We start from the raw sequence: 14,902 nt of genomic DNA, 5'->3' as shown, positions 1-14,902 counted from the left end.
TGCGTTTCAAGGCAGGCAGCTCTCAAAGAGACAGGAGAGAAACAGACTGGCAGACAAAACTCATCCTTAGGCACACAGAAAGCTTCAGCCAAGACTTCCTTCATTCCTGAACAAGTCAGACTCCTGAGAGATTTGAAAATGGACTATTTGCCAAATTCTTACCAAGATCTTCAGAGTCCCCACAGCAGAAGCTACAAGTGAGTGCCAGTTCACTTTGCTTAATCATCCATCTCTCAGTGCAGCAGTGAGGACACAGAGAGGCCTGATGCTTCTCGAGCACTGCCCCATCCACCCTGTGCCAACAGTGTCTGTTCACATTGCTCTGCAAAACACCACACTGAAATAAAAGGCAAGAAATGGGCCTGGTGCTTTCTCAGAGTCTATTGCTGCTGTTCTCCTCCCCACTCCCCCTTTTCTTTTACTATTCAGGAGATGTCATTATTTTTGGTAGGGCCTGAATGACTGCTGAGCTCAAGTAGCTCCTGGGGAAAACACACAGGCTCTGTGCAGAAATATTTTTTGGAGAAGTGCCCATGATTCACAATCCCTATGACTAGCAAGTTTCTCTTTTTTGAGACACACTTCAACAAGCTTCACACGGGACATGACAAAAAGAGATGCTCAGAAAACACACTCATACCCCCATACAGTCACTTCTTGGGCAGCAAACAGGCCCAGAGGTGAGAATTGCACAAAAATTCAGGGTTCCTGAAAATCCCTCCTGTAGAAGCCAAGCCTGCACAGCCAATTTAAACGAAGGAAAAGTCTGTAATGTGCCTGTTCATTTGCTGATGCTTTTATGCCTCAACGTGGTCCTAAGGAGAACTTCCAAGAAGCAGTAGGAATATATTCCTAAATGCATTGCACAGCACAGAGCAGTCTTTTGCAACAGAAATAGAGGAATGACTCATTTCCTCTGCAGCGCTGCTCCGGCATTTCCCTCGCACAGGCAGAGGAGCAGCTCCCTGTGCCATGGCAGGAGGAGCTGGGAAACTCAAGAGCAGCTTCCAGCTTGTGTAAATCGAACTGAATTTTGACTTTCCTTCAAAACCAGTGATCCCTGATTGTCATCTGGTGGAGCACAGGAGACAGACTGGCAAACTGCACCCAAACACTCCCTCCCTCGATGGGAGTTTTGTATTTCAGCATTTTAATTTTGCACAGGATTAAACCCTGAAAGAGAGAGCCAAGAGCTGCCTTCTCTGTTGCCCTCCCCTGAAGCAGTGGGAAACACACATGGATTTGCCAGTGAATTCAGCTCCAAGTTTCTCTTCTCCCCTACTTGAAACTAAAAGGGGTGGACTGAAATTGTCAGGGAGAAGTGGGCTATTTGCTGCTGTTCTTCCTGTTTCTACAGCTATTTGTTTTCAGTCAGTACAGTGAGACTTCTCAAAGCAACTCTTTCACTTTATTCCCTAGGAATCCATCGTAAATTTTTGGTAATTTTGGTAACTTTTCCTCTTTAATTTGATAGCTCGTAATCTTCACAGCACTATCTCCATCAAGCCTGTCTGCTCGTTTCCTTGCATCCCCTTTTTCTCTATCCCCCACCACAGATTATCATGGAGACCCTGTGGCAGGGATAAAAGCCAATAGACAATCACAAGTATCAAGAAATCACTAACAAACCCTTGTCACATTCAGCCCAGAGAGATGAGTAGTCTCTATGCAGCTCTGGTCCCATTTTTTTCAGGGGTTTGGTGGGGTGGGTTTTTTTGGGGGTTTTTTTTGGGGTTTTTTTTTTGGGTTTTTGTTTGTTTGTTTTGGTTGTTTTTGTTTTTTTTTTTTTTTGTGGGGTTTTTTTGCTTGTTTGGCTGGTTGGTTTTAGGTTTTTCTTTTTTTTTTTTTTTTTTTTGGGGGGTGCTTGTGTTTCAGTGGTTTTTTGGGGGGGTTTGGGTTTTTTTTTTTTTTTGGGTTTGGTTTGGTTTGGTTTTTTTGGTTTGGTTTGGGGTTTTTTTGGGTGGGGTGGGAGAGGGGGAAGGAACTCCTAGAGGTGTCAAGAACAGTAGCTTGTCATTGGAACACACCGAATTCTTCCAAGTCTCTGAATCACCATTGCTATCCTTTAAAAGGAAAAAACCAAAGCTTAACACAGAGCCTGGAACACGGTGACATTTGATGCACACGTTGCTAACAACCTTCAAGCGTTTTGCATATAAGTCGTTACTCCAATCCACAGGCTGTTTACAGACACAGAACACACATTACCTGTAGAGCTCTGCTGCTGATCTCTTACAAAGCACTGGAAAATACGCTAATTCTTGGTTACTTATTTAAAGTAGGACACTGAAGGTACGTGCACAAGAGCAGAGGTAGTCTCTTAATTAGCCACCTGTTTTGTTTGAGAAACCCAGACAGATCTCTCCATGGTCAGCCCTCCATATCCTGCTTATTTCAGGGCTGGAGCTACTCCAGCCTCTCCAGCAAGCAGAGCACCGTGCTCCAAAGCATCAGCAAGCACTGAAGGAGAATCCTGGTGTTTTAAGGGGTGCCAGTTCTTATTCCTCTCTCAACCACCAACTTCTCAGTGCTGTCAGCCCAAGAAAAGTGGGACTGGCTGCTCTTCTTGCCAGCTACTGAAATTATGTCACTTACCTCAGGAAGACTCACTGGGCATACACTCAAAGAGGTGACACAAGAAATAAACCAGCCTGGAAATTTCTCGTGTCTGAAATCTTTTGGAGCCGTATGAAAATGGGATGCACAAATAAGACTCCCTTCCCTTCCAGACAGCTTTAACTTGCATTAGCAGTATTTAATCAGCAATTCACTGCTGACCTTGGCTGCATTACAAGGAGGTATTTGCACAAGGATTGAAAGATTTTAAACAATTTATCCAATGTGCTGGATGCAAACAGGCTTTTCTTTAAACACCATGCATGCAAGTCCTTAGGCCAGTTAATTTTTTGTTAACAGATTTATCACAAAAGGAAAGTACTGTGTTTCTTTCCTGTTGAATAGGAACTCGGGCTTCAAACAGAGAGTAACTTCAGAGCAAGGACTGAATGGAGACCAGAGGAGGGCTATTGCTTTTAAGGAAGCCATTAATAAGAGATAATGTTATTAGAGGTGAAGCTCTAAATACATTTTCACCATGCCAACTTGGGTGGCTGTGTTGACACTACATGTTGACATTTTTCCAGACTTTGCCAGCAAGAAGCCCGTTTGCCACCCTGTGCCAGCAACTGCTGCCCCTCTCACAGAAGCAGCTCCTGCAAGGCAAAGGCAGGCACACAAAGATCTGCAGAAAGCCACTTCCAGCCTGGCTTTGATTCAATGATTTAAAAGCTCAGGGTCTTGCTGTTATTTCATTAATAGGGAACACCAGCAAAGCCATGAGTATAGTTCTTGCATCTTACAAAGACTAATAAAGGTAATTTCCTGGCCCATCCACAAAGCTCCTGCTGCCTTCAGTAGGATTTTTCCCACATTTAATAAAAGCCTGACCTACACGGTTTGGCATGGAGATGTGTCTGGACATGCCACACTGAAGGATCACACAGATACTGTGAAATGAAGCACCAGAAAGAGCAGATCTGCAGCAACCCAACACTGGAGCCAAGGAAACAACAACAACTCTGAGCAAGCCAACCACAAACCCCAAGGTGCTCCATTTCAGAAGTCAGCACCACCACAGACGGTGCCAGCCGTGCTCCACTCTCCCTTCTGGCTCTCCTCCACATCCCTCTGCACAACTCCCAAGGCGTGGACTTCCTGCTTTCCCATCATTTGGCCACTTCAGTGGTCTCCTCCTAAAGAGCACATAAACCTGCCAATTACAGTTCTGTGGCTGCAGGTAGTTAGTGAAAAAAGACAACAAGGAATTTAAATCTTAAGGCACAGATGCTTTAACACAGTTGTTTATTATGACAGTGAAATATTCAAACAAAACCACCAACTTTTTATGGAAACAATAAAAGTGCAAATGTAAATAGGAAATGAATTTATAAACGTTTCATTAAAATGGGCTGACACTTTGAGCCTATAAACACTTAAAAAACCAAAACAATAGCAGCTGAACACTTCAGTTTCTTCTTTGGTCTTATGATTAACCAGCAAAAAATAGTTGTACCAGGAATGTCCATTACAAAAAGATACTTAAAATTTACATTACTCCACAGAGATTCGAAATCAAAAGAGGAATGTTTGCAAGATATTTGGTCAGATAAAATATAATGCCTTTGAGAAACAGAGAGCATTTTTCAACACAAAATGAAATTACTTGTATGAATTTTGGTACTGTAAGTTAACTTATTCTCTTGCAGGTGTGACTCCTCTTCCCAAGCAACATTCAATAAAAACAACTTCATTTGCACAATCTTTGCGAAATTAGGTTGCAGGTAAGAGAACCAAGAGCCCTATTTAGGGCTAAATAACACGCTCTTTTTTCTGTGCTTGCGTTTCTGTTTACACACACAGGCAACCCTACTGAATCCATGGTACATTTTAACAGCTACAGCCTTAGCAAACAGGTAAACATAACCTCGCTGTCTATCCATGGGTTGGGAGAGGAGGAAGAAGGCAAAAGGGCCACAGGATTACTCATATGGGTCAAGCTCTCTGTACACCTCCCTGGAGATAAGGCCCTGAAACAGCTCCAGCACACAGCAGGCACCAGCGCTGTCATGTTTCTGTGGAATAAGACGAATGCTATAACAGAAACCCAACTTCTGTCAGCTCCTTTCATCAATCCTATTCATGAATGCATGCTTTAGAGCAGATAAGGGGAATACATTTAATATCTCAGTTGTACACCTGAGCCACCAAGTGCACACACACTGCTTCATGGCAGGATGCCCCCTCACTTCAAGAAGGCTCACCCAAGCTTAAGGTGAAAGCAGACCCATGCATTTTCTCCATCATGAACTCAAAGCATGCCTTCTGAGCAAAAACTCACACTGAAGATCTACTTGCATAGCTAATGAACTGAGGGTGTGCCTCACTTTTTACCCTGATGGACTCAACTGCTTTGGAAATATTGTCAAAACAAAACCCACTTAAATCTCTTTACCCTACACTCCAAATCCACTTGCTTTCAATAGTTCTCCAATTTTACCCCATGTCCTTTGGCTTGTTTGCAGTGCATCTTCACTGAGAGTTTACCATCACTGTCACTCACCCCTCAGACCAACTTTCATTTTCTAAACTATTTACATTCTCCACCATCTTTCTTGTCAATGCAACTCTCTTCTCCTGACCTTACCACATTTTAGTGAGGAAGTCCTTACCAAGTCCATTACATATTTCCATGTATTGTGGCCATACTAAACAAATGCACACCCCTGTCCAGAGAAAAGATCCCTTTTCAGAGACAGGGATGCAGTGATATAAACAGACAGACAGCTGACTGAAGTGATCATGATGCCAGAATTAACAGCTCAAGGATTTTCATGTCAAGAGTTCAGGCAGCCATAAGACCCTGGGCTGGCCATCTAGTTCTTCTTTGGGCAAAAGATTCAATGGCTTTGATTGCAGAAGTATATCTTATTTTAAATACCAAGAAACACAAGTCTGCAAAAATAGTACATATCATGGTCTGCTACAAAAAAAAACCAAAACCAACAACCCAGAATGTAGCTGACTTAGTCTTAAATACCATGTGCAAAGAACATTTGATCAATACTACCTATAAATACACTATTTGTATTTGTAGAAAGAAGCACAGGGCTTCGAATACAAAAATAACCCAGCTTGTGGGTGTGACCTATGCCATAATTACCTGAAAATATGACTGCAAGAGCAGTTATAGACAGAAGTAGGCAAACATCTGCCTAGGGAGTATTTCTGTTTAGAAAAATAGATTTGTATAAAGCTTCATAGATTCTGACAATGTTTGCTTCATGTTCTGATGCACAGAACCGTGAGTAAGGCACACCAATCCATCAGGGAGAGGAAGAGCAGGTTAGTTACTTCAGGCTATCCTAAAGCCTCCCAGAAGTTTCACTTGGTCCTTCACAATTCAGAGTGCTCTCTCAGGACACAGCACTGCAGGTAATAAGGCACATGCTTAGCTTCCTGAGCACCAGCAATTTAGCAACACATTTTGGGACTTAATACACCAAATGCTTAGGCACGTGACCAAAAAAACCAAGGATTTGAACTTCTGAATTTTCTTACACCCTGGCACACCTGCAGTAGTAGCTAAGGACACTTGCAAACCTGGCTGCATCACAACTCACCAGGTTATTCCAGCAACTGGGACATAACCAGACAAAAAGTGGCAATTATCTGCCTGATATTTATACTCAGAGGGCATCAGAATCTGTAGCCCAGGACTGCTACTGTACCACGAATCAGTGCTAAATAATTCTGAAGTACCCTGAAATATTTTACTTTCTTCTACATAACAACTTGCTATAGTACAGCACTAGAAAATCCCATCAAGGTTATTTGGTTCAAACACTGACACAATCAAGACAACTGGTTAGGCAGTTATCCAAAAATCCCACCAAACTCCTACCAGGGAGCAGGAGGGTGCCACAGTCAACTTATGGCACTGAGATTTGGTCTGGTTTAAGGTTTGCTCCAAAATATAATAAAGAATTTCTTATTTTGTTGTTGGTCCTTTAGGTAAAGCATATTCAGAGGAAATAATACTTGAATACAGAAACAAATAATAAAACTCAACTAGAACCCACAAACAAATTAATCTCGGGGTATTTCTTTAAAAGGTTTTCCTTGGGATAATTCAACCACCATTCCTTTAACAAAACACTAATGCCTCCTCACTAGCAATATTTAGTGCAGCCAATTATCCTAAAAATAAGGCCTTTGTGAAAATAAAGTGCTATTTGTTTCCTTCTATCTGCACTTCAATCCTTCAGTATAACCTTCACTTGAACACAAATCTAAAACTAGATTCTTCATCCTGTTATCAGAGCAGTTTCACTTCTTCCCTCAAGTTTACATTAACATGTGTTACATTTCTATTTAGCACAATGTGCTCGATTACCCAGGAAATTTAAAGCATGGCATTGAGCATTTCAAACTGTGATCCACACCCATGCTCTAGTGCTTATCACATTTTAGGAAAGTCTTGGTACATTGATGGATGGGGGATGTGCTATTTGCACTTGGAAGATTTTTAAATCCCACATGGATTTTGCATCATAAAATCTCAGAAAAAGCTCTATGTTGCCACTAAGACAAGAAGTTAACATGGATTTCTAAAAATGTCCATTTCAGCCTTTTAGTTTGCAAACTGTAAACCGAAGGCAACACTTGAGGACTAAGGCATTTTCCCAGAAATGTCAGAATTTCCCCACGTAAAACCAATGAGAATGAAAATCACAACTTCAGTAAGTCTTGGCCCCACTCTTCTCAGGGTAGGAACAGAACCAGAGAAGCACAATTCATCAGTCCCATCATCCCCAGGCAGATGCAGGCTCCTGAAGCATCAGTGAGCTGGGAGTGTGCGACGGAGACTCCGGGGTGCCAGCAGCTCTCCCAGCACTGGCTCACTCAGCCACTGCCGGCTCCCGCTTGGCCTCAGCGCTGTGGCGGCACGGGGCAGGCACCGGGCGCCAGTACCGGGGGCTGCTGTACATCCTGATGATGTGCGGGGCCTGCACCCACGTGCTGATCAGCTGGAAGGCCACGAGGTCCAGCGTGGGCCCGTCAAAAGCAGACAGCAAGTTCACAGGGGCCGCTTCTTTGAGGAACCGGGGCAGCGCCACGGCCTCGGGGATGCTGGTGTTGCCCAGGAAGAAATCCATCAGCACCTGCTTGCGCAGGCAGTCCCTGAGGTACAGCACCAGGTCCTCCAGCCGCTCCACCAGGAACTGCTCATCCCAGGCCTCCAAGGGCCCCTGCAGCAGCAGGGAGAAGAGAGCCGTCTTCAGTACGTAGGAGGAGAGCACCCGGCCCCACTGGGAGCAGAAGGGCTCCTCCAGGCCGTGCCCGCGGAGGTCCCGCAGGCCCTTGAGGATCTGCAGGCACTTGAGGTGGCAGGAGGCGGCCGGGGCCTGCTCCTTCAGCCAGCCCAGCAGCCGCTGCTCCTGCCGCGAGGCGTTGAGGCCCCAGAGCGCCTCGGGGGCTGGGGAGCCGTGGGGGCCCTCGGGCGGCAGGGCTGTGAGGTAGAGCGCGTCGCCGAGAGGGATGGCTGGGATGAGGCGCACGGCCATGGAGATGTGGCAGCACACGTAGTCGGAGCAGGGCAGGATGTGCAGCGTGGGCGGCTGCCCGGGGCACGCCGAGAGGCTGACGCGGCACCGCTCCTGCAGCCGATAGCGCACGGCTCCCAGGCACCGCTGCAGATGGCCCTGGAACCAGCGCAGCACCAGCCCCGAGGAGAGGTGGCTGCGGCCCTGCAGCTCCACGCAGAAGCCCTCGGCAAAGGGCCGGCAGCGTCGTGTCCAGCCGTCCCTCGCCCGCAGGCCGCAGACGAAGGCGCCGCACGGCCCCAGCCCGTCAGCGCAGCGTGGCTGCGGCTCCAGGTGCGGCGGCAGCCGCAGGGGCACCAGGATGTCGAAGCAGTCGGGGCTGCGCACCTTGTGCTGCTCGTAGGCGCTGCCGATGCGCACGAAGTCCCCGCGCAGGCTGAGAGCCAGCGGGCCGGGCTGCAGCCCCTGCGCCTTGGCGGCGCGCACCAGCTCGGCCACCACCCGGCCCACGTGCGCCTTGCTGTGCCCCAGCACGTGCGGCGACACCCGCAACTGCCGCGCGTGGAACCGCTCCAGGGCTCCGCGCCGCGCCCCCGCCGCGCACCGCGCCCCGCCGCGCCGGGGGCCGCCGCCCGCCGCGCCGTAGCAGCGGGCGAGCAGGCAGCCGAGCAGCAGCAGCGCCGAGCCCTTCAGCAGCGGCACTCCGGACCCCGCCGCCTCCGCCGCCGCGTCCTCCGGGCCCCCCGCGTCCTCGCCGGCCGCGGCGCCGCGCAGCGCCTGGTAGAGGCAGAGGAGCGCGGTGCAGAGGGCGGTCAGCAGCGGCCAGAAGCCCCGCACGCGGAGGGGGGACACGGGCAGGGCGCGGCGGGGGCTCGGGCCGCGGGGGAGCCGCCGCCGCCGCCCGGCCCCGCGGGCGGGGAGCGCCCGCCCCCGCCGGCCCCCTCCTCCGCCGCCCCGGCCGCCCCCAGCGCGGGCCCCGCCGCTGCCCCTCGCCCGCCGCGCCCCTGCCTGCCCCGGCCGCCGCTCCGCTCCGCTCCGCCGCCGGCTTCCTCTTCCGAGGGACGCGGCCCCGCGTCAGCCGCCGGCTGAGCTCAGAGGAAATGCCGCGGGCGGCGGCCCGAGGGCCGGGGGCGTTGTCCGACGGGGGCCGGCCCGGGGCGGGGAGCGGCGGCGCCCGCGAGGTCGCGGTTTCCCGATTTCGCGATGTCCCGCTTTCCCGATCTCCCGCTTTCCCGCCTTCCCGCCCAGGCGGGCAGAGCCCCCGCAGCCCTGCCCGTGCCGGCCCCGAAAGAGGAGCGAGAGTCGGGTTCCGTGCGCCCCTCACTGCATCAGCGCCCTGCAGCGTGTTTTGTGTGAAGCTGCGAGTTCTGTACCCCGCAGGAGGGGACGGCGGTGTGGTGTCACAAGCTCCACGTTGCACGTTTTTCCGCAAAGAAGTCCTACAGGCCTGGCCCGCTGCAGGCGAGTCCATCCAGTTCCCAGCTCTGCCTGAGGGTCTCGGTGCCAAAGGAGCAGCAAAACCATCAGTGCCAGAGCACCAGGCTGTGTACGGGCTGCTGCCGTACTAACAGCTGCCTGCAGTCATAGAATCATTCAAACCCTTGGGTTTTTTACCTTGTGCCCAAATTATTAACAAATTAAGAGAGAAGAAATAACCCCGAGGGGTTAAATCTACACGGATACTTGAGATTATTTTTAAACATATTTTGCTGGGAGTATGTTAAACTGTCTCAAATATTGATGGGGACAGGGTCATCATCCTCAACTTCTGTTTGCCTAATAAATATTTACAGAGTTTTGAAGCTGTTTGCTGAAGTTTAAGGACCATCTATGTAAGCATTCTGCTCAGTTTAATTTCGTGTGATAAAGTTCCTGCTGCTGCATCTGCGCAGTGCCATGCGTGGGTCCACATTGGTGAAAGCAGTGCTTGAACACAAGAGACTGAACCCAGCAAGCTGCAAATGCAGTATCTCTTGGTCAGAGAACCAAGAGATATGCCATACAAATGTTTGGTTATGTAATTGTGTTTATATGAAGCAAAATATGAGTTTAGGTACATAAAAATCATACCTGACAGGAGGTAGCATATGTTGCATAGCCAACATGCTGCACACAAAGGCAAACTAGGTAACCAAGGTCAAGCAGTCTGAATTAATTCACAGGTAACAAAACTAGGGTGAGAGTTAAGAGTACACTTGAGAGATCCAAAGGGGAGTCCTGATCACTCCACCTCTGACTCTTGGAGTTACAATCAAGAGACTGAGGATTTTTAAATTAAAAATAAAGCAGATGTAAAGGCAAGAAACCACAGGCAATTTTATAACATCTCAGCCAGCAAAATATTCCATGTTCTACAACTAAAAGCATGTTTTCTGACAGCTCCAGCCAGCTAATCCATAGCCTTGCTACTCAGAAATATCATCCCACAACAGCCATATCTTGCAAAGAAAACCCAGGAAATGAAAAGCATCTTTCTTTCCCACTCCCTGTTTTATGTTTTCCTATATTTCTTCACAAGGCTGAATGAGGGGACAAAACCATCCATTGTTCTCCTTATTGCCTGTGACCCATCACTTTACTTTGTCCGGCACCCCCAAACCTCCAAACTGTTTAAATAACACAGCTGTCCTGGTATTAAACCGATCCTTCAAGATGTTTTATTGGAAAATTTTGTTGAACTCTGTGAACCCTTGGCTTATACATTCAATTTTTACTAGCCTGTGGGTTTTTTTCACCCCCAAGCCCAGCACATTTCACATGCCTTTGGGCCTTGCTCCAGGCACACAGATTTTTGAAGACAGGCTGCACTCTCTTTTCACGCAGGGCTGATTTGATTAGCTGCACAGCCACACTCAGGAGACAGACAGCTGCATCTGCAGGAGCTGGCACAGCCCTTCATGCCTGCTGCCCACAGGGGACCTGAGCTCACCAGCACAGCAGTTATCCCTGTGGGACTTCTGCACAGGGCAGTGGCACAGCTTCCCAGCCAGCTGTGGGCCCACGGGCTGGGGGAAATGCAGATGTCACCCCAGCCAGTGGCACAGCCCCAGGGCCAGCTGGCCAAGAGCTGTGACCGGCCACACCGGGCCTGGCAGTGCAAACAAGCTCAGCATGTGCTTCTACATGCCCAGGTGGTGCTGGAGTAGACTCTCCCAGGCTGCAGAGTAACAGGTTGAATGCTAATTATGTGACATTAACATCAGAACCAGAATGAATCCGCAGCACTGGTTTTTACCACTGCTGTTTAAATTAAATTAGTCCTTTTTCTCCTCCTCAGCCAGAGGCAAGATGAAATCTGTAGAGCCTTGGGCTGATGAAAGATGACCAGTGGCCTGTTTTCTGGGACCTTGGCTGCTTTATGACTCCCTGAGCACAGGGTGAGTCTCTGGGAAAATTGCTGAGTATGTCCCAGAGGTGCTCAGCTTTAGGAAGTTTTTAATAGCAATTGCGTATTCAAGAAAAATAATAGGTTGTACACTAATAAACATGACCTCAAAATTGTGACCAGAGAGAATTCATAACATCAATTTTTACTACCATTGTTTAAATCACCCATTGTTTAAATCTGTTATCTAAACACTCACTCCAGAATGTCCCATATACAGGATATCCTGCTCACTAAATAAGGAATAATGTTGTTATTATTAACCAAGTTGAGCTAAAAATAGCTCATGGTAGCTCTGGGGGAGATTTGCAGAGGTAAAAGAAAGCAGTGGGTCAGAGCATCCATTAAAGTTTCTCCACAGCTGGCAGTATTTCATACATCTGTGTGACTGATCTGTTCGTGCTCCAGTACACCAGCCACTGTCAGACATGGGCAGAGCACAGCACCTGAGGAGACAGAAGGAAGTAGAAGGACAGAAGGCACCAACAGGTGATGATATTTGACTGATGCTTTTATGATCTACCTGAGACACAAGCCTGAGGTTTCCCCCCAGCTATCCCAGGTCAGTATCTGCCCTGCTGAACCAGAGCTGCACAGTCTACGCAGGTGCAGGGGGAAGTCTCTGGGGATCCCTTCCTGCACCAGTGCTGTGCAGCTGCTTTTCTCCATCTTCTCATAATGCACTATTAAACAGTCTATAGCAGAAAAGTACAATGACTGATTGCAAAAAAATACAAGTCTGAATGGTTGGTCACTTGGCTTCATGTCCCAGTAATTACTCTTCTAATTGTTTCCTCTGAGAGCAAAGCTACCAGCACATATCTCCCACAGCCCACTGGATGGTCCAGCCAAGGAAATGCTATGATCAAAATAAATATCCTTTGCCTGCCGTTCCTCTGACTGCCAGATTTTATGGGATACTATCAACTACAATACAAACCAGCAGCATCCGACAGACATAAATCCAGTTTTTATTGTGGACTAATGGATCTCTGCCAGTCACAGGAGCAGGGGATGAGAAAACAGGAGAGGGTGTCTTGCTGCCACAAACAGCTGAGGGAGCCAGACCTCCAGAACACTACATGGACATGAAGGAGTTTGGGGTGTAGGGGTGTTACTGCATATTGTCTCTATTAAAATACTTTGTTTACTAAGTCGGATGTGCTTGCCACCTCTGCCAGTCTGTTTGCTCACTCTGTCAGCAGGGTGTAGCACTTCTTAATCTGAGAGCCTACAGGCAGACTGGGTTGCTGTAAACCACACACAGCCCAATACAGGATTTCCTTTCTGTAGATGGATGGTTTCCTGAGTAATTCATACAACAATCTCTTGTCCAAGCCTGTCCTTATCACAAACAGAAATACCCTGGCTCTATGCTGGCGATCAGTACATTTCCAGTTTATCCTGTACCATTTGAAAACCATCAAGGATTACTTTTTTGCCTAGAAACTTGTTTGAGCAGGGCATTTATACTTACCCATTACCTGGCATTCAGGAAGACATGCCTATATGTTCCCAGTTAAGCAATGAAGCAGGAATGAAACCCCCAGCCCATCTGCACCAGTGTCATTGGCACCTTGAGTTCTGTCTGATGGGCTGTGACTCTGGGACTCTGCTGTCCCATTCTCCATGAAGCTCAAGTGGCTCATGAGAAGAATTTCAACTACAGCATCATGAAAAGGAAACATCTTTCAGCAAGGAGAGTGCAAGCACACAACCATCATACACAAGGGTTATCAGCAGTGATGGGGAAAGTTTCTTACACTGAATATGGAAACATGAAAACTCTCCAGGGCGAGACTGTAAGTCTTGCACTTTAAGTTCAGTTTTTGATGTAATCCAGATTTGAATGACAGCAGTCACAGCTTCCAGTGCTGTATCTAAACAGTCCAGGCAACAAGCCCTGGTAACTCTCCCAGGGCAGCAGAGGAGGTGATCACACTGTGCTAGTGACAAGGCCCCAGTGTGTCACCTTCCATGCAGGAGACTCCTCAGCCCTTCCCTTTCCCTGCCATCCCCAGGGCCCAGCAGATGTTGTGGGTCTGAGGATCCCCACTGTGGAATCCCCAGGTTTAAGAAGCATCAGAGCCAAACATGGCATGTGCTTGTGTTGAAATAGTTTAACAAGAAACAGTTTAATACATATTTAATTAAACTTGGATGCATTTGAGTGTGTTCAAATGTGAATTTAATCATTGACTGAAACAGTTTAGTTTAATTAATGGTAAGTCACTGAAATGTGTATTTGCACCATAACTTGCTTAACTAATAAAAATGATCACATAGCTGAGCCCTAATTTACTGATTAAAGCAGAATATTTTAAATTAGGATCTTAGCAGTTTCATTATACCAGTTTTGGGGTTGTGCCATTTCTGTTTTTCACAACCAGGGCAAGGCAGCTGGAGAAGAGACACCAGGCTTGTCCCACAGCTCTGTGCTGGTTTCAGCAGGGCTGTGCCAGTGTCACTGGTGGCTTTCAAAGAGCAGCAAAGCAGCAGCAGCTGCCCCATCCCTCCAGTGACTGTCATTACTGGGTCTTTCTGCTTTGGGTTTATGCCCCCCATTTTTATTGTCATGAAATTAGAGACAGGGTTTTGTGCCTGACAAATACCCTGCAGCAGCGAGCTACAAAGATGAAGTTTAGGCACAAAATGATGAGATACAGCTCAGAAAATCAAAGCAAAGCACACAACAGGGAACAAACTCTGTTATCAGCTTACAGCCCCAAATAATGAGATGATCCTGGCTCAGCTGACACTCTCCTGATGAGCCTGAGCTGGATCACCCACCCAGGGAAAAGGAGGGAAAATACAGTGTGGGAGGGAGGATCTGTCTGGGGAAACTGGCTTATCAGCACTCAGCAATTAGGGCTGGGAAAAGTGAGGCTCTGGTTCACAGCACCTGTTCTGCAGGGCTGGAGGGCAGGGGCAGCTCTAGGAAGGTCTGTCCTGGACCCTCACCTCATCCTGCCAGGGACAGAGAGGGGGAAAGCTAACAGCTTAAATGGAAAGTGACCTGCAGAGAAGACAAAGCAACCCCAGACTATTATGAGCGGACCCAAGCCAGCACTGTTTCTCACTGCATTCCCAGAGGTATGGGAGCAGAGGTCCTTGGGCTCAGGGAGGTTTTACACCACACCCAAACCCACACATGGAGCCTGGCAGCAATCCCCAGCTGGCTTATCCCCATCAGGAAACACCACTCCAGGGACACCAGCCCACAGAGGGCAGTGCCCTGTGCACTGCTCTGACCCACCTGATTTGGGTGGAAAGATGCTGGGGGGATGCTGCCAGCACTGCTCAGCATGAAATGCAAACCTTGCAGCACAGTGCCTGGTCTGGGAGATGTGTGCACATGGAGTGTTGAAATCATGGCTAAAAATCAACCTCAGTCATGTAATCCTCCTAGTTCAAA

The 14,902-nt window shown here is 48.2% G+C and overlaps 1 protein-coding gene across 1 annotated transcript; it reads right to left on the bottom strand.

Moving 5' to 3' along the window:
* Positions 1 to 3,851: 3,851 nt before the first annotated feature.
* On the bottom strand, positions 3,852 to 8,975 carry ITPRIPL2 (ITPRIP like 2; the record flags this gene model as incomplete). Its single annotated transcript, XM_030958455.1, has 1 exon — positions 3,852 to 8,975. A coding segment is annotated over one exon (1,518 nt), but the record flags the coding sequence as incomplete, so codon positions are not given.
* Between the last annotated feature and the right edge of the window lie 5,927 nt (positions 8,976 to 14,902).

The sequence above is a fragment of the Camarhynchus parvulus genome, chromosome 14, assembly GCF_901933205.1.
Source record: "Camarhynchus parvulus chromosome 14, STF_HiC, whole genome shotgun sequence".
NCBI lineage: Eukaryota > Metazoa > Chordata > Aves > Passeriformes > Thraupidae > Camarhynchus > Camarhynchus parvulus.
Note: the sequence above shows the minus strand (reverse complement) of the source record. Positions and strands in the feature narration are given on the sequence as shown.